The sequence below is a fragment of the Crocodylus porosus genome, unplaced genomic scaffold, assembly GCF_001723895.1.
Source record: "Crocodylus porosus isolate Cpor-Errol unplaced genomic scaffold, CroPor_comp1, whole genome shotgun sequence".
Lineage (NCBI taxonomy): Eukaryota > Metazoa > Chordata > Crocodylia > Crocodylidae > Crocodylus > Crocodylus porosus.
In genome coordinates this window covers 78,162,310-78,182,088 of record NW_017728886.1, presented here as the reverse complement: position 1 = coordinate 78,182,088, position 19,779 = coordinate 78,162,310, and the positions used below count along the sequence as shown (strand labels likewise).

At 41.5% G+C, this 19,779-nt stretch overlaps 1 protein-coding gene across 1 annotated transcript in view; it reads left to right on the top strand.

Moving 5' to 3' along the window:
- The first annotated feature begins 2,710 nt into the window (after positions 1-2,710).
- LARS2 (leucyl-tRNA synthetase 2, mitochondrial) overlaps positions 2,711-19,779 on the top strand; it is a 126,570-nt gene continuing 109,501 nt past the window's right edge. Inside the window, exons 1-3 of the mRNA XM_019537246.1 lie at positions 2,711-2,830; positions 6,086-6,341; positions 8,961-9,089. Coding sequence (XP_019392791.1) covers positions 6,108-6,341; positions 8,961-9,089 — 363 coding nt within the window. The 5' untranslated portion in view covers positions 2,711-2,830; positions 6,086-6,107. The remainder of the gene's footprint in view (positions 2,831-6,085; positions 6,342-8,960; positions 9,090-19,779) is intronic.

Here is a 19,779-nt window from a genome sequence, read left to right as displayed (position 1 = left end):
CCCATATTTCCATCAAGTCGTGGCAGGCGAGAGCGGCGAAGCGGGACGGTCCAACGCGTACCCCTCCTCTCCAGGGGACATCCGGGGATCGGGGTCCCACGGTAAGTGGCGCCCCCCCCATCCCCTTACACTCGTCATGGATTGTGCTAACTGTCCCCGCACTAAACTCCTGACAACCTGCAGCAGCCAGTGTGAGAATTCATATAACCATGATATACATTATTCATGAAAAGATTTAGGATGGAAACACCTGTTAAATTCCAGTACTCCAGTTACCATCCATTAATAAAAAACAGGAAGAAAGGAAAAGAGAGGGGTAGGGAGTCATTCTGTTTTTCTGAACATAAAAGTAAATCAGGAATAATGCCACCAGACCTCAGTGGAATTACTGTAGTGCAAAAATAGTATGAGAATCAGACTGGTGTTTACCTCATTTTTTGTGCCCAGAGGCTATAAGTATATTTGATACATGTGCATAGCAAAGCTGAAAGCTAATCTTTGGTAAATGATTATTTTTAGTGACATAAAACATTTAGATTTCAGGTTTAAAAAGCAAAAGTATTTCATCCCACCATAGGTACTACGTCAACAGAAGCTGTGGAGTTCAATGTCATTTGCAAAAATATACAATTAATGGTTGCTGGCAAAAAAAGACACAATCAACAGGAAATAAATACTTCTTGTTCCTTTGAGACAACTCACAGTAATTAAAAACTATTCTGAACTGTATTCTGTTGACAACTGGATGTTACTTTTCAGCCAGGGGTGGAATTAATTATGCTGCTTTAAATTGTCTTTATTTGACTTCTGTTTTTTTCCTCATTAATTCAAAAGATAAAATTTAAACAAAACAGCTATTGGCCCTGCATCTGGGCTACTGCCAAGGAACAATTTGCAATGGAAAAGAAATACAATTCTTCAAGTAGAAACATTATATTGCATATTTGGATAAATTTTACATTCACTGTGGAAGGCACCAAAATGTGTGAGGCACTTTAAAACTCATAGGCTGACATGATCCTTGCAAATTCATTTGATTGTTTCTTTCTGTTAATTTGCTAGTTTCATTTTAAGATTTGATTTACAAAGATATGTTCATGGTAACTTGTAAGAAACACTTCTGAAACTGGCCTGACCCCACCCCTGCACCCATGTTTTTTAACTTTACTCATGCACATGACTTCTTTCCATGCTACTTTCCAGTGATTCTCAGACAAAGTACTGTAGATCCTTTCAGCGGTGTGACAAGGTCCCATGCAATGTTAGCACCGTTGGGTGTACCCACGGGCAGATCTCTGATTTTTAAAAGGGGCATGGGGTGCAAATGGTGGACTGCACCATCATATATAAAATAGCAGATATTTTTCTCCAGTTAAAAAGAAATTAGAAGCTTTACAGGGCCTAGGGCTATATTATTCAGATCAAAGCAAAAAACAAACTTCATTGAAATATGTATTAAGTATAAAAAAGAAATTAGGAAAAAACAACCCCGCAAAAACTAATCAAAAGATGCTTTGAGTAGTCCTGTAGTCATTAGAATTAAATGGACATCTCTTTTTTTCAGATCCATACAACGAAGTCTAGCCATCTTGACATCCAATGCTTCACTGAAAGTTATTTCCATGCCTGAGTTAGTGGTTTTAGCTACAGTTAAAAAGAGTCTGCAGGACTGTGAAACAGGAGCTATGTTACCAGGAATAGCTAACAGACAGCAGTGACAGAAGAAAGGCTAGCTTGATTAGTGGAACATCAAGACCATTCGAAAGGAGCAAGTTTTGCTAACACCTGCAGAATGAACAGTTTAGAAAGAACGAGGTGAAGTCTAATGAGCCAGGAAGCTGATCCTCTTGCTGTTGCCTGAGTGGAAATGCTGCTGCCACTGACAGGCAGCTGGTTTTAAAGTTTGGGTGGACCAAGAAACATAGTGGGAGGCAGGGGTTGGACTGTACCACTACCCCCCAAGTGTACAAATGTGATTTACAAGAGAAACTAAATGATTTCAAATGAGAATCCATCAGGTTAAAAATATCCAGCCCTGTTGCAGCCTGAGTTCTTTGCATTAGAAACCTTATGGAATTATTTTTCCAGTCAAAACACAAATGAAAAACGAAGAGCTGGCATATCCAGAGGGGCGCCTCATGTCTGAAAAGGTGGAGAACCACTGGCCTGTTTATTTGAGGGCAGCCAGATGTCTGCAGATGTACTGCCAGGGACTGGCAGACCAACCCATCAGGGTGGCTGGGGTTGTGTGTGGGGTGCCTACGGGGACTGAGAGTGTGAGCGGGCAGCCAGGCACGAGGGCAGGCGGTAGGTGAGAAAGACGTGTCAGGTCAGGTGCGACATTTGTGGGGCTCCTGGCTTTTTTGCTTACAAAGCTGCATTAGTGATCAAAGGACGAGGGTGGCCAATCGTCTTGCCTCTCATCACCTAACGTCCTGCTCCTAGACTGGGGCTGAAAACCACCGCCCCGTTGGAACGCAGGTGGCAGAGGTGTTGGGTGAGGAACTGGCGGGGCCGGGCCTAGCTGTGCCCGCAGTCCCCCGTGGGCCCTCGCAGCGTCTCTTATCGGTCAAGTTCAGAGGCACAAGGCGCCACCGCCAAAGCCGCCAGGCTCCGCCAGAGGGGCGCGGCTTCAGGGACTCTCGCCCCGCCTGAGGCCACGCCCCTTCCCCTCAGCTGCTGTAATGCGTCTGCGCGGAGCCCGCTCTTCCGGCGTTGGAGTGCGTGTGCTGGTGGCGGTTGAATCAAATATGGCAGCGCCCGGCACTGAAGCGGAAGTTGGTGGTGCGTGAGGGCCCAGGACTCGCAACCCGCGACCGTCCCAGCTCAGGTAACGGCAGCTCCTCCCTGGAGCCGGGCCCGGCCTTAATGCGGCGGGCGGGGGCTGCCGTGGCCCCGGCCCAGCGCCCCGTGAGCCCCTCGGTCGGAGTCTGGGGCTACCTTGGGTCTGGGTGGCGCGGAGTGGGAGTAGGGCTGGATGGGGCCTCACGAGGCCGCCCGGCTCTGCTCTCTGACTAAGCCGTGCTAGCCCCTGTCCCGTCCCTTTCCACGGGCGGACTCCCCACCTGCGCCTGCCGAGTCCTGGGTCTCCTGCTCAACCCCCCAGCCCAACTAGCTGCCTGCCAGACCGGGTAGGAGATTCTGGCAGGAGGACCCCGGGGTGCTTCCCTTCCCTTGTCCATAAATGTCTCTCGGCCACTGGCTGCTTGGACTCCCTCAGGAGCTCTGCTCAGCATCCACCCTATGTGTACTTGTTTTGAATTCACTTTCATCCCTGATTTTCTTTGCTTCTGTCCCAAGGATTAAAGTGGCACTATCTAATAGCCACCTGCATTAACACTGGGAGCTAACTCTTGTTCTGTGGGGACAAGGTCTGTGCTACCGACATGTGTCCAGTAGGCCTGACTAAGCCATCCCAGTTAAATGTCTGTGCAGCCTGTGTTTGAAAACTCCCAAGGATGAAGATTTCACAGTTTCTCTAGGGGCCTGTTCCAATGCTTGACCCACCCTCCTTGTCAGATAGTTCCTCCTAATTGCCAACCTGAATTTCCCCTGCTGCAGCTTGAGGCCATTACCCCTAGTCCTGGCCCCTACAGTCACAGAGAACAAACAGCCCATCTCCATTCTCTCCGCAAGGGTCCTTCAGGGATGTAAAGACTGTTGTCAAATCCAAGTCTCCTCTTTGTAGGCTAAATAACCCTAGTTCCTTCAGCCTGTCCTCATAAGTCTTACCCAATTCTTGTTGATTTCAGTGGGAGTTAAGCACCTAAATAGCTTGGAGGGTTTGGATAGTCAGTCTCTGTGTCCTCCATGCAAATGATTTGTTTAAATCGATGATTCTTGACCAGGGTACCCTAGGAATGCCCTGTGGCACCCTGGGGTGCTGTGAGATCCTTTCAAGGGTGCCCTGGATTGCTACGCAATAATAGCACTGGTAGATGTACAAATATGATTCACAAGGTAAACCCAGAGATTTCAAATAGAGTTTTTTAATGCTACAGGTTCCTGACTTTTTCTGTGGTCTTTTTGAGTTTTTTGCAGCAGAAAAAACTTCTATTTTTTTTCCATAGTCAAGAAATGAGTGAAAACTAAGAGTTGGCACATTCCGAGGGATGCCTCCAAATTAACAAGGGTGCCTTGAATCTAAAAATGTTTGGGAATCACCAGTCTAAATAAACACTTCAGCAGCTCAGTGGCCCCCAGTATCACAGAGAATCTGGGAAACAGCCATGGAGAAAAAGGCCTGAATCAAGATAAGAAAAAACCCTTAGAAGTAAGTTTGCTGTGCAGCAAAATGGCCAGTGTCATTTGGGCTACATAGGTATAACCTGGGGGCGGGCAAAATACTCCCCCCTCTCCCTGCTGGTGCAGCCCAGACCAGGTCCACAGACCCCTGCCAGCCCGTGCCCCGCTCTGGGCCTCGCTGGTGCTAGCCCTGGACACACTGGTCCCAAGACATTGGGACATTGGTCCTAAGGTGGTGACCGGGGTTGGGGCACTTGTCAAGGGGCGGAGCTACACATGCAACCCTCGACAGCCTGCCAAAACTGGGTAAGCGGCCCTCCACCAAAAATAATTGCCCGTTCCGGTGTAACTTGATGAATCATTATATTCTTAGCATGGTTCATGTGTACAATTGTAATGTTGCATTTAGTGCGGTACTGTGTTTATTACCAGAAGAACATAAACACGTTAGAGGGAGCTCAGATTTCCGTGACGGAAATCATCAGGACAAGATTTGCATCTGTGAAGATGGCTTAAAAGAGCTTGTGGGGCCTTCCCAATAGAAGACAAAGAAGAAATGCAATTCTGCAGAGTTAAAAAAGGTCCAGGATTGGGGCTGAAGCGATACATTGTGCGATATCTGGAGGACTGACTGATCTACCAGTCCTGTGATAATATGGTGAGATGACCATACAGATGTCTGTCACAATAGTGGGGGCACAAAGTGTTAGTTCCCCATATTCTGTGAACCTTTTGGGGGGTTTGTCCCGCAATGAGTGGCAAGGATGTCTGAATACTTGCACATCGTCCTGAAAAAAAAACATTGTCTCCTGCAACAAGGGCAACATCTGTTCATAGCCATAGATGACAGAGATGTATTACTGCAGATACTTGTTGTTGTCAGTGCTCAGAGCTTATATGCTTTATAGCAATAATTCATGCATGGGAAATGGAAAAAGCTTATACTGGCGACAGGTGCTCTTAAATTAGGATAACTGTGTTAACACTAGGCCATGCATTGATATTGTTATTACAGTTAAAACATTGGAATAGTTAAGACTGTTAAAATTTGAGTGTAGATCAGGCCTAACGATAGAGAAGTGACATGGAACAAAGGACATCAGTAGGAATAATGGGATGACATTTTAAAAAAGGGAAACACCTAAAATGAATATTTATGAGTATTTATTTGGAAAAACTTCCTGGTAGCGAGAGGGGTTTTTCAGATTTTTTCCTCCAAAAAGAAGCAGGAAAAGCTTCTACCACTACCAAAATTACCATGCTGTATAGTCTAAGGAGGGACTATATCTTTCACATCTCTGGGTTCTGTGATAAGTAGGCCTCCAAAAGTGCATGAAGAGTACTTTTCCAGCACTTGCCTGTTGCTTGATAAGAGAATTGGGCTCATTACTTTATTTTCTTGATTTGTTGAACTCCATGTCTTTTCAGCAACATCAATAAGTTCATATGAGATTGTTTCCCAGTTCTCTCCTTCCTGTGCCCTCATCCAAAATCACTCTTAAAATATCAAGATCACCTCTTCCCCATTCTGTCATCTCAAATGTGTAAAATATCACTAAGTTGATGCTGATTTTAGGTTAAGTTGAGTAGAAGCATTTCATCGTCTAGTAATCTAGTATTGCCATACTAGTTTCATGTTGGTCCCCTCTATCTAGACTTGCAGCTAATTATTAAAAAATGAAGTTGTTAACAATATAGGCTTCTGGAGATAGAACACAAGTATTATGTTGATCTTTAAACCACGCCAGAACAATTAAACAACAAAATTGTTATGTAAGTTTCTGCTCTTGTTAGCACTGTTTTATAAAATGACTACAATTTATATGTTTGTATTTTTCAGATTGGACATTGTATCTTAAAGAATGCAGCCTGTTTGGAAGAGATTTGGTGTTTCTTCCTCAAGTCTAAAAAGGCAGCTAACTGGATTCAGGGGTTTAATTAAATGGCAAAAGACACTGGCTCCAGGATGTATCAGATCTATTTACAGCGAGACAGGGAAGTGGGAAAGCAACTATACACGGGAGACAAGAAAGAGAGTGGAAAAATGGTGGTTTCCAAGAATAAAGGAACAGTTCTGCAAAATTTCAGAAACAGATGTAAGCATTATGAGAAATTTGTCAAGCTTATTTTTTTTCGTTTTTTGAGGTGAAGTATATTTTGAAAATGTGTTGAACACTTTAATATAGGTTGTTTTTTTTTAAATGTTCCCCCTCAAATGTAATCTATTCATCAGAAGTACATAGGGCAATAGGGTATTTGTAACAGCTGTAATAAAATAATCCATGAAGTAAAGACAGAATAGAATTGACAAAGAGCAAATTAATTTCTGACTCTGTGGCTCCGAGGTAGTGTGTTTTAACAGATTTAAAAAATTGCCTTCAGTAAAACTAAAATATTTATTTTCAGTACTGTTACCAAGTATGTGTGTATATGTGTTCATGTATAATATACAAATTAAAACTCAAAATGTTCCTGAGACATGCTGCCCAGGAAGCAATAATAGAGCAAATAAGCCTCTCCCAAAAGAAAGCCAGAATGAAATAAAATGGGTGTCTTAAAGTGATCACCAAGACTGTATGAAAATGATGTTGACAACACAGTGTTCCTAAGAATTTTTATTGACAATGAGACAGTAATGGAGAAAACGGGCAATAGATTTGCTAATTCGCACAGCTTCTTGATAGACAGTTACACTCTCATTTCATGTATCTAAATAAAGTTTGCTTTCAGATGGTGCATATGGATCTTCCAATACATGTTTACCTTCAGATGGTGCATATGCATCTTTTAATATATGCAGATTTCACTTGGGATTTTTGCCACTCTTAGGATTAATTCTATAAAGCAGTAAAAGTGACTGAGCATGAGGGATAACAATGGACAATAAATTATGTGGCCTGCAATTCCTGTAAGGGCAAAGAAAATGAGATTCCTTCTGACAGGGATGCTTCTCAGTTCCAAAAAGAGGCCAGTTAACTGGTGGAAAATTAGAGAAAAGTAAGTAAAATAATTCCAGTGCCAGTAGAGTCTTTGAGGACTAAAAACTAGGGGCCAGTTCTATGTTATGACTGAGTGCAGAAGTTGCTCCATCCAGAGGGGACATCTGTTGACTTTGGTGAGAGACTGTTCAGGTACAGGGATTCTTCCAGGGTTGGCATTAGGGTAGTGCAAAGCCTGCAATTGCATGGGCATTGATCTGATCCAGCCAGGGATCGCATTGCATTAACAGCTGTGAAAATGACAAGCAGAGATTGATTTCGTTGCGCTAATTAGATTGGTGGCCTAATGAAGAGTAGGGACCCAATACTGAACCTTTGCATGGAGTCCCCAGATGGATGAACCTGGAGAAGGATCACCATGTAATCAGCATATACAGATGACAAGGCCCATATCTTTCCAGCACTTACATGCTTGAATTTACATATAAGGCCCATTCATTCCTTTGGGACTACTACTAGCATGTCTGTATGTAAGTGATAGTGAGATAAGACTTCCAAAAGTGAATGTGTTAATTGTATGCAGTAGTTAGAAGGAAGTAAACAATTTTTCTTTCTAGTGCTTAGGATGGTAGAGAGAAACAGTTAAATGAAGTACAGTTTAGGCCAAATAGAAGAAATATTTTCTCAAGTGTTACATCTGCTGTGTTGTGAAAGTCTCCCAAAGGAAATGGTAGAAGCACCATTGTTTGAGACTTTTTTTAAAACTTGCCTGACCAAAGCATTGGAATATACTGTAAGAATCAATACTAGATAGTCAGGGGTTCTGGTTTAGTTCTGTAGTAAATCTAAATCATTTGTGTGGTTCTATGATTTAGGGAGATCTGAGTGGGCCCTTGATAATAGAGACTCATTTTTGGAATAAAGTATTTTGTAGGTCTGATAAGGTTAGTTTCCCTGTGAATGCTTACAAAATTACAAACACAAGTTGTTTGAGTTTGTAAACTTAGGAATTGGTGTTCTAAAAAGCCAGCTTGATCTGTTACAAATTCTGTTGTCCCCCTAAGGGGCTATGCTAAATCTGCATTTAGGGAACCCTTTTTTCTTGGAATTTTGCTATAATTGAAAGCTTCCCAAGAATAATGAGTGACTTACAATATCTTCTCCATGCTGCAAAAAGTCATGGAAAACGATTTAAGTATGCAAATATATGGCTCCCTTGTCACTTTGGGTGTTTACCTTTTTCTCACTTATGCTCACTCATAGAGCTATAAAATTTCATTCTTCCTCCTTGCTTGCTTCTCTTGTTTTCCCTTCTGAGCTGCCTGATTTTGATAGGAAATAGGATTTAGAAAAATTATCGTAAAAATGAGAGAGGTGACTTGGATTCCAAGGAGAATAAAATAAAGATGAAAACTGTGTGTGTCAGGAAGCATTAGTTTAAACGCATACCTTTTTGGTATCTGATGACAGTCTGGAAAGCATTATAAATATGCAAAGCTCTCAGGGTTATTTTTAATAATACATTGTTCCATTCTTAGTGTTGCTGTAATATTTAATAAAATCTATTACTGAGAAGCTAATTTCTCTCTAGTACCTTAATAAACATTCTTCTTCTCATTAGTTTTACTGTTTATTCGCAAACAAAAGAAGATAAGCAAATAAAATTATTTCTAGAAGAGAAATTATATGCAAGCTGTGTAATTTTTAATGTATTCATTTGATATTATTTCATAAAATACTAGCTGGCATGGGTTTGATTTTTGTTGTTCTCTCTAGAAATCAAAACCAAAGTTTTACGTGCTTTCCATGTTCCCCTATCCTTCCGGGAAGCTACACATGGGCCATGTCCGTGTCTATACCATCAGTGACACAATAGCACGGTTCCAGAAAATGAGAGGAATGCAGGTAAGGAAAGATCTGCAGTAGGATCGTTCTACTAGTATCTTAATCTTTTTTTGATCCACGTATGTGGTACCAAGTCAGTATTACTTGTGCACTGAGTATGACAGGCTGAGTCAAAACTGGGTTAAAATAGGCATTTCAGGCAGCTTTCATGGTAAGAAATGATGTTTGTACCACTAATGGTTGCAAGTAAATATGCAGATTTGGCCCACATGTAACAACTGCAGTGTTGCTGTTTGAGTTTGCACAGTCTGAAATAGCACTAACAAGAAGCAAAGATTATCCCATGTCAATAAGATATTAATCCAAGAAGGACCTCTGCCGACACCATTTAAATAGAGTACTCTTGAGTGTGACAGGAAAAAAGTGCAATGGGCCCAGCCTAGGAACCCAACTAGATAACATGCAGATGCTAGTATTAATAATGGGCGCTCCCTTGATGCAACCCCTGTGCAGAGAATAGGCAGTCTGTCCTTTCACTATCCGAGCTCCTGAAAGGCAGATTGCCCTTTTTGCTGAGGGGGGGAGGGGAGGATAGGTTGCATACTGCTGCCTTATTCAGTGGGGAGGGGGATGGATAGGAGATGCCATCACTGCCACTGAAGTGTGGGAGGCATTGTCACTGCCACTGGAAATTGAGTGGAAAGTGCAGGTGGTGTCCCCAAGGACTTTCCTAACTATCCCGGCCATAAAGATTAAATCCTGTACTCTAGGAGCATAAAAAAAGGGAGATCATCCCTACATGGCACTTTGATACATGGGGAAGGAGAGAAGAGCAAGGGTAGCTTAGCAGGTAAGAGCCCAAGCTTGAGAGACTATCCTTAGTCTCTGGTTTCATGAGCTGAATCTGAAGAAGATGATCAAAGAAGGAGCATTGTAGCATGACTGAGAAATGCACGAAGAAGGAAATAGACATTGAACCCAAAGGAAATGTGTAGTACCTGGAAAAAGGTGGGAAATAGCCAGGAAAAAGGAGAATGCTTGAAAGGAGTATTTTGGGAGGGGAACAGGAAGAAAGAAACAAGGATAGATGACTTGGTAGAAGAATTAGAAGAGAGTTGTTGGTATATGAGAGTTGGCGAAAAGAAAAAGATAGTCCAATAAAAGTCATGGCTTACAGCAGTGGTTCTCAACATTTGTAGCCTCAAGGCACTCTTATATAACTTTGAAGTTTAGTAGCACCCTGGCTGAGAACCACTGACCTGGGGCTGGTACCAACTGAGAGCAAGGTCATACCCCACTGCCTTCGTCCTGCCCCTGGTCAGTACCTTAGGGGGAAAACGTGGCCCCTGCCTCCACAGTGGTTCCTCTTGTGACTGCAGTAAGCTCGTGACTGGAGCCATGTGTACCTGTGGCCCCTCCCATCAGCCCTGGGGCATGAGCTGGGCTGAAAAGTGTGCCCCCACATCTTCCTACCCACATGCATGGCAGAGTGTCCTGCTAGGAGCACAGGGGCTGCTGTGGGGAGGAGCGGGGTGGGCAGGGAATGGCTGCAGGTGCCACTTTTCATTGGACTGTTGGGGCACCTGGCAGGAAGGGGAGTTATCACATACCTTCCGGTACAGGACCCAGGTGCCATTGCATACTTGGAAGGATCTCATAAATCCTGGCTGAGAGTCGCTGGCTTAAAGTATAGGGTGTTTGGTATAGCATGGGAGAGTGCAAATATATATAATTGGTATAGAAGAATGCAATATTTTGGAGTTCTAGCAAGATGGTCCTTGAGATTGTCCAGTGTGTCAGTGAATTATCCAGGAGCCTACCTTTCCAAATCCTTAAATACCTAAATAATGCAGCAAATGAACATGCCATGCTCTTAGAATGCACTCTTGCCTTTACAGAAGTACATTGTGATTCCTTTGAAATTTCCAGAATAGTGAGTTGATCATTTTCTCCTTCTAGAAGATAAATGTATATACATTTTGATGTCAATATACACTTGCTCTTTGGCTACTTGATCAATATTCAGCTGTTATTAAGAATGTTGATCTAACTGGTTTCTTGATAAGTGTTTTGTTTCTTGCTCTATATTAAGACCTAAGGAAAAGTAATTTTAGTGTGTGATACAGTTCTCATTAACACGATGTGGATTTAATTCCTGTTTAATAAGCCAAAAACATGCTTCCTCTGGTACCAGCTAAAATAGATTAAACGGAAATAAACTGCTAGTATCCATTAAGCTACCAGAGGTGTTAATTGCTGAATACAGAGAAGAAAACACCATGAGTAGAAATCTTTTGGGAACATGAAGAAATAATATCTTAGCTGTGGTACCAAACACGGCATCCTTTACAAAAGCAGGTCTTTATATTTCTAAGATTGCCGTATTTTCATTAACTGAGCTTTTTATCTTTTATGTAAAAAGACTATGAAGTGTGTAAGAGAGTTTGCATTTCCATCCCACTTGAACATCTATTCGTGACTAACAGTGGACAGTCAATGAATTCAATCTCCATGTACTGTAATAAAGAGAGAGACGTCTCAACTGATTTTTTTTGAGCATATCAAACTCAGAACTACCGTATCATGATTCTTATTTACTTGAAAAGAGAGGCTTTTTTAAATTACTAGACTTAGTAATGCCTACACTCATAAGAAACAATGTGTGTATCTCTTTTTTCCACCGTTGATTTTTATCTTTTGGATTAATTTCTCAGTCTCTTGGTTTTTTGACCAGCAATTGTGTGACAGGTGTTCTAATCTTTTTGAAGGTTTGCTCTATGGGATGATTTCAGTAGACAAGGCTATGACTTACTGTTGCGTTATCATATATATGGAATTAGAAACATATGAGATGTTCTTCTGTGTTCAAGTGGACTTTACTAAAAATACAGGAGAGCCATTTTGTATAGCAAAATGTGTAAGTAGTTATGAATAAACAAGCCAAAGCATATCTTTAACTGCATGGATCAGCAAGATTGCTTTGTCTCTTACACTGAAAAGGCAGCTTGGGGTCTTGCAGGGCTGAAGATTCACTGAATTTCAGAGAGAAAATTAAAGTAGAAATTCATATTTATATTCAAGGCAAATTTACCTTTAAAAATTTTTCTGAGCATAAATTTTAAAGTTAGATCAGTGCCACTTATACTTGGTTAGTTTCCTTGAGAAACAGAGGCAATGGAAAGCAGAGCATCTATCACTCTGTATGAAGATGTAGATCCTGGCTGCCAAATTAAGAGGTCTTACTAACTGATCCTACGAGATAAAAAGAGCGAGTTTCCCTCTTAGGCAAGTGGAAACTGTGGGAATGCCAGTGAGGTTTATAGCAAGAAATCTTAGAAATGGCCATTGAGAAGAAAGCTCAGGCTGAGATTTATGTTTGTTCTTTAATTTACCAGTAAAGCAAGACTCCAAAGAAAGAGGTTCATTTGGACGTGTGTGCTGAGATAAGAGCAGGGTGGAAGTGCTATTTGCTGAGCTACAGGTGATAGCTGTATGATTTAATTAAAGCAGTCTAATTGATTTAACTTGAATTGAACAGGGAATTACTCATTAATTAGATATGGCATTTAAATGAGGATGGGGGGGGCTACACAAAAGGATTACACATATTTAACTAAATGTGTATCTAAATCAGTTTATTTAAATAAAACAGTGTACTTTTCTCATGTAGGTGGTAGATTTCTATCTCAGACAAAGTTACGTAGTTTGTGCACTTTTTAAAATAAGTGTATAACATACAGTCTGTCAGTTTAAGCGCTAATGCTCTATATTTTGCATTCAAAGCACTAATATTTATTGTAATTTTACTTCCACATCAACAAGCATCAGAAAAGGACCTGGGGTTATAGTGGACCATAAGCTGAATATGAGCTAACAGTGTGCCTATTGCAAAGAAGGCTAACGGCATACTGGGCTGCATTAGTAGGAGCACTGCCAGCAGATCAAGAGAAGTGATACTTTCTCTCTATTTAGCACTAGTGAGGCCACATCTGGGCCCCCGTTACAGAAAGGATGTGGACAAATTGGAGAGAGTCTAGTGGAGGCCAACGAAAATGGTTAGGGGGTTGGGGCATATGATTTGAGAGGCTGAGGAAATTGTGATTATTTAGTCTGGAGAAGAAAAGACTTGGGAGGCATTTAATAACAGCCTTCAACTACCTGAGGGGGGTGTTCCAAAGAGGAACATCTAACTGTTCTCAGTGGTGGCAGATAACAGAGAAAGGAGCAATGGGTGCTGACAGATGTGGGGGAAAAACCCCCCAGCACTTCACTGGAAGAGGCATCACATCAGTTTGACCCAACTCCCCAGCATCTTTATAGCTCAAGCTCTTCAGCTGAGCTTTCTGAGACTTTAATAGCTGATTCAATCAGTTATTAGATAAAAGCACCAAAAATCCCTCTGAAGCACAGGAGCTATACAGATGCTGGGTCCGCTGGGCTGAACTGATGCAATGCCTCTTCTGGGCATGTGCTGCAATTGGTACAGGGGCATGCCAAGCTGAAAGTAAAGCACTGTTTTGTTTGGGGGAGGGGGGGAGTATTTTCCATGCCTGTAAGCCACCATAGGCCTGAAGTCGTAGCAAGGGAAATTTAGGTTAGATATTATGAAAAAAATTCTCACTAGGCAGGTAGTAAAGCACTGGAACAGGTTACCCAGAGAGGTGGTAGAATCTCCATCCTTAATGGTTTTTAAGACTAGGCTGGACAAAGCCTTGGCTGGGATGGTATAGTTGGGGAAGTTCCTAGATCTCCTGAGGTCCCTTCCAATCTTAATTTTCTATGATTCTATTATTTGTATGGGGAATGTGTATCTGATTCTTTCTTTTTCCCTGGTGTTTTGAAACTTCATTTTATTATATGGCATTAGTGGCATAGGACCCTGAGCAGGCAGGCATTAGAGCAGAGGTAGGCAAAATGCAGCCTGGGGGCCAGATGCAGCCCGCCAGGCCATTCTATCCGGCCTGTGGGGCCCCCCAAAATTAAGAAAATTAATATTTATCTGCCCCTGGCTGCCCTCAGTGGCCTGCCAAAATGCAGTAAGTGGCCCTCCGCCTGAAATAATTGCCCGCCCCAATCATGTTCCAGTAATTTCTTGCTTTTTCCACATGAGAATATAATGCTTCATGAATATATAGCCAGTTCTTAACATACTGCTTAACATTGTAATAACAAGGTTTTGCTGTATTTTTGGTAGAGTATTTTTTAATATGTAGGGATAAATTTATCAGAGCTGCATCGGTATGGGGTCAAATCTTCAGCATGTGCATATTAGCATGTTCCCATTGAAATCTCTGTACCATGTGAGGAGCTCACCCATGATGCAGTGAGAACAGTTCCACAATCCACAGAAGTTTCAAGGGAGAGTGTGTAAAAACTAGAGTTATTTTGTACATTTGGCTTAGGTTGCTTCTGATGTAACATATTTGCCATAGAACAAATGGTTTACATTAGAAAATAAAATTTGAAGGCAAAATTGTAAAATAAAAGTTTAACCGATACAGACTGCTTAGTACAAACACCACGAGCACTGATTTAAAAATGTATATACAACCTACATCATAATTATACACAGTAATTTATATGCACCTTTCTTGAAATTTCCCAGCTTCAAGTACAGTAGTTAAATAAAACTTTAGATATGTATATACTTACAAATATTATGAAAACTATTTAAGGCTATGTTAAAGTTGATTTATATATTTTTTCACTTGCTAAATAAACCAACCCTAAACTAGAAGAGATATTATTAAGTTACTACAGCTAACTACCCCTGTGTGTTTTATTGTCTGTTACCCCTGAAATGTCATGTATACTTCTGTAGCTTCAAGGGGGGAAAACTCTGTGAAAACCTGTTATATATTTTCTTTTGTCATACCATTTTAAAAATTGAACTTTGGGTTCTTTACAAATTTTAGAAATATTCCTAATGCTTTTTCTATTATAGAAAAAAAATCAATTATACCATGATGACATTAATAAATTTCTTTATAGGGGGACTATTTGTGTCCTTCCAGAGTCTGAGAATAAGTCCCATAGCAATCAGTAAACACAGAGAGATCCAGCTCAGTTGTGCCCATGGTGGCATTTTAATAGTTATAGATTGTTTGTTTTTTAGAGGAAAGTTGGCAAAGATAGGGTGATGATAATATGAAAATAGTCATGGTTGTTTATATATTTTAATTTGTTTAATTGTTTGGGTTGGAAGTGACATAATCCATTCTCCTGCATTGTACATGTATTTTTAAATTTATACTTTAGTAGTTTCTAATAGATGGATTTCTAGACTTAGAGGGCTAGATCCACAATACAGTCACAATTGTGTAAACAGGGAGAAGACAACTGATGTACAGCCCCATATCAGAGTAACTTACCATATTTTCTCATGTACAACATGTTCAAGAATATAATACACACATTGCTCCTAGGAAAGCAGAATAAAGAAAGAAAAGATTTTTCCAGAATTATAGCTGCATAGAGTAGGGACAGAGTCTAATCTTCAGCTGATTCACCCTCTTCCTGCTTAACTAAATCTGAAGCCCTAGCTGCTGCTGAAGATTGGCCTTCAGAAGTGAATCTATAATTCTGAAAAGAGCTAAAGAGTCTCCAGGCCTGTAAAATAGGAGAGAAACCAGGAGCGCTCCCAGACAACAAAATTGTCCTAAGAAAGGTTAACTTGATTATTGGAACATCAAGATTATTAAAATAGCAAAAAGGAGGGACAATTGTTCTTCACTCCACAGCTGTTAACAATGAGCTGTTAACTCATTCTCTTTGGCACTTGAATAGTAATGTCACAGCTGCTGCACTGTACAGTAGGAATCAAAGCACTGTGCTTCTATCCAAAATCAGCTTTCCCACTACATACATGCATACAATTTTTGGGGTGGCTGATTTTGGGGAGAAAGGTGTGTGTTATATGTGAGAAAATGTGGTATTCAAATCTTGTGTGGAATTACTCTGTGGAGGGTGTGTGGAAACGGATAAAATAATACTGGGGTTGGTATTATCTGTCTTCATCTATTGAGGGTTGCTTCTTTGTGGAAGCAACTGGGCTGTTGTTTGTTTCCTCATTGACTACAAGTGAGGTGGACAGCCCTACAGCATGTAATGCTATAGCAAATGGCACCTCTGGGCCACTTGTAGTCTCTGGGGGGTCACCCCCCATTTGATTTTTGCAGCTTCAGCCAGTACCCCATTCTTCCTCCAGTTTCCACTCCCTGCCCCCTTCCTTGGAGTGGGGGCAGAGCAGTGCAGTTTTGGGGGTTGAAAGAGCCCATGGCTGGACGGCTCAGAAGGATCCATTGACCCTATTTAGTATCCATGCTGGTGTAGTGCAGTAGGAGTTATCCCCTGTCTGTAGGGGCAAAGAACGGGCAAGGGTGGTGCAGGGTGTAAAGTATGGGGTGGGGCACACAATTTATCTGCACATGCAGGGCACCTCTGTGACCTGGCATGTCTGTGGTGCAGCAGGAGGGGCTCCCATGGCATGTTGGGGTTCCATGTGGTGTGGTAGGAGAGTTTGCACAGTTTATCTGGGAGGCTTACATGGCACATTTTGGGGGGGGCTTATGTGGCACAGTGGGCACTGTTGTGGCTCATGCAGCATGCTGGGGGTCTGTAGAGGAGGATAGCTATCACAGTGTGCTGGGAGGCCTGTGCAACATAGCAGAGAGGGATTTACAGGGTATTTTGGGAGGCCTATGCATTGTGGTAGGAGTGGGGCTTGCATGATGCAGTATACTGCTCATGCAGTGTGTTACTGGGGGTCCTGTGGCCCTTGCCCCTCAAAAGTTGGGCAGCACTGACCTACTGCAAGCAGCTGCTCTTGGAATAGCTGCTTGTCTGTCCACTCTGGATCCTTCTGTCTTTCCCATTGCTATACCAACTCTTGCAAATTACCTCAAAGTGAATGTGTTGCATGCCCAGGCTGCAAATTTGGATATTTCTACTGACAGTACATCCCAAAGCAACTTGAACTGTATTCTTTTGATTTCCTTAATTACACCGTAGCGTTCCCTTTTTTAACTCCATTTCTTGTAATTCATTATTTCCGTTATTACAGTGAATTCTGATTATGCAGCATGTGTGCATAGTTGATGATACAGGGTGGGGGGAGAGATGGGTAAAACACACGCATAACCATGGCATGTTATATCACTAAACTTCAATTCTAAACTTCATTAGCTGCTGTCTAGCTTCTCCTGAGAAAATGTTGTCCATTTTGGTGAATGATTTCAGTTTTTGACTAAGGGGAGAGAACCATGTGGATTTCATGTGAATCAAGTCGCATTTGAATTCATATTTTCAGAGTTGGATACCTAAGGCACTAGATAATTAGCTGACTGCCTCTCATACTTGAAAAAACAGAGGGAGGAAAACACTATATGAAATACAATTAAATTTGATAAGAACATAAAAAATTAAAGAGGTGAGAGACCTTACTGTTTTCTAAGCAGTTTTGATAGAGTGCGGACATAGAATAATTTTCATCTTTCATTCCTTCTGAGAACAAGAATAGAAATAAATGAGAGCATTACATAACTAGAGTTATTATGTTTTGATAGAAGTCTGTGTGGGTTGATTTTTTTTTTTTTCTTTTTTTTAATTTAGGCAGTACATTATCAGAATGTTAATAGGCAACATTCTGTTGCAGGGAATTATTGAAAGAATGCTGCTGTCTAGATCCTGCAAACTAGTCAAATATTCATAATGTTAATCAGTTACTAGTTGTGCTTTTCATGCTTGATTTTTAGCTGTTACATAACAGTTCTTTTAGCAGATAAACTTAAAAGGCTTTTTGGAAATGTGTTCAGATGGAGATCTTTGCTTTAAAAATGTCGATCTTTCCCTACCCTGTAGCTGGGGAGGGATGTTGTTTTTGTCATGATAGGAAAAACTAGTGACATCTCAAATTCTCTGGCCCTTAAATGAGACTTTACTTTGGTCTCAGGTTGTCTTCACTTTTCATACCCCATTGAAATAAATACAGTTAACTGATGTGGAAAGTGTATTTATATGTATATATTTATAGGCATTTCCTTGGGACTCGTTTTATAGTTTTGAAAGATTTTATGAAACTTTAGTCTTCAGAATGGAAAGAAACGAACCATGAAAAAGTCTTCTTTTTTTTTTTTTTGAAAAAATATTGTTGGTCTAATAAAAGATATAATCTCTACTATGAGTCCTGATTGCCTAAACCATGAAAAAGGTGTTTCAGTTCTCTAACTACACTACTTCAGATATACCAAAAAAAAAATACATCTGGGAAAATAAAGTCTCTTTTTTTCTTTTAGCATTTAAGTAAAGTTCTTTCAATCTCGTTACATGCTTTTCTAGCCATACTGATAGAGACAAAGTACTGAGGGTTATCATATTGATAGCTTTGTATGTAAACAGTGTTATGTCTTACCTAGCAGTATCACATCAGTGGAATTGGGTGTCTAATGAGACTTAAAGGTTAGGATACTGGACATCTGGAGACCATTTGGGAGAAAAAATTGAGATCTCTTGGAGGAATCTGTGAGAGGAGTGGCACTTTAAACCATCCTCTACTAGGTTCCAGAAGACAGCATTTGTAGTATCAATCTTTGCATGAACAATGCATGCCTCTGGCGGCTGGTGAGGCACAGCGGCAGTGGCAGGAGTGGGAGATTGGCGCTGGTAAGCGTCACGCTCCTGCTCTGAAACTAATACAATTTCTATGCCATGACCTAATGTGAAGTGTGATTCTTTGATATCTAAATTTTTTCTAGGCGTGTTGGCCTAACACCTCTCTTTTCAATGGTCTTTCTTGGAAAGGAGAGCTAGAGACAGTATGGCAATTATCACGAATGCTTTTAAACCAAGGTATCACAAAAACATTGTACTGTTGCAACTTCATGGACCTTCAGTGATACTATGTCCTGTAGCATTCTTGCAAGCAAGCTGAGGAAGTATAGGTTGGATGAATGGACTATAAGGTAGATAGAAACCTGGCTGTATTGTCAGGCTTAACGGGTAGTAATCAATGACGTAAGGTCTAGTTCACAGCCAGTGTGAAGTGGAGTGCCCCAGGGGTTGGTCCTGGGGCTGGTTTTGTTTTGTGTATATTCATTAACGGTCTGGAAGATGGGCTGGAGTGCACCCTCAGCAAGTTTGCAGGATGACACCAAGCTTGGGGGTGTAGTCGATACATTGGAGGATAGGGCTGGGATTCAGAGTAACCTAGACAAATTGGCCAAAAGAAATCTCATGAGGTCCAATAAGAACAAGTATGAAGTCCTACACTTAGGATGGAGCAATCCTAATCACCACTACAGCCTGGGGATGGAGTGGCTAAGCAGCAGCTCTGTAGAAAAGGGCCTGGGGCTTACAGTGGACAATAAGATGAATATGAGTCGGCAATGTGCTGTTGTTTCATAGTTTCTAGGGTTGGAAGGGACCTGAGTAGATCATCTTGTCTGACCCCCTGCCATGGCAGGAAAGAGTACTGGGGTCAAACGACTCCAGCAAGGTGTTCATCTAACTCCTCTTAAAACCCCCCACGGTAGAAGCCTGCACCACTTCTCTTGGAAGTTGGTTCCAGATCCTAGCCGCCCTGACCGTGAAGTAGCGCCTCCTGATATCTAGCCTAAATCATCTAGTCCGACCCCCTGCCATGGCAGGAAAGAGTACTGGGGTCAAACAACCCCAGCAAGATGTGCATCTAACCTCCTCTTAAAACCCCCCACGGTAGAAGCCTGCACCACTTCTCTTGGAAGTTGGTTCCAGA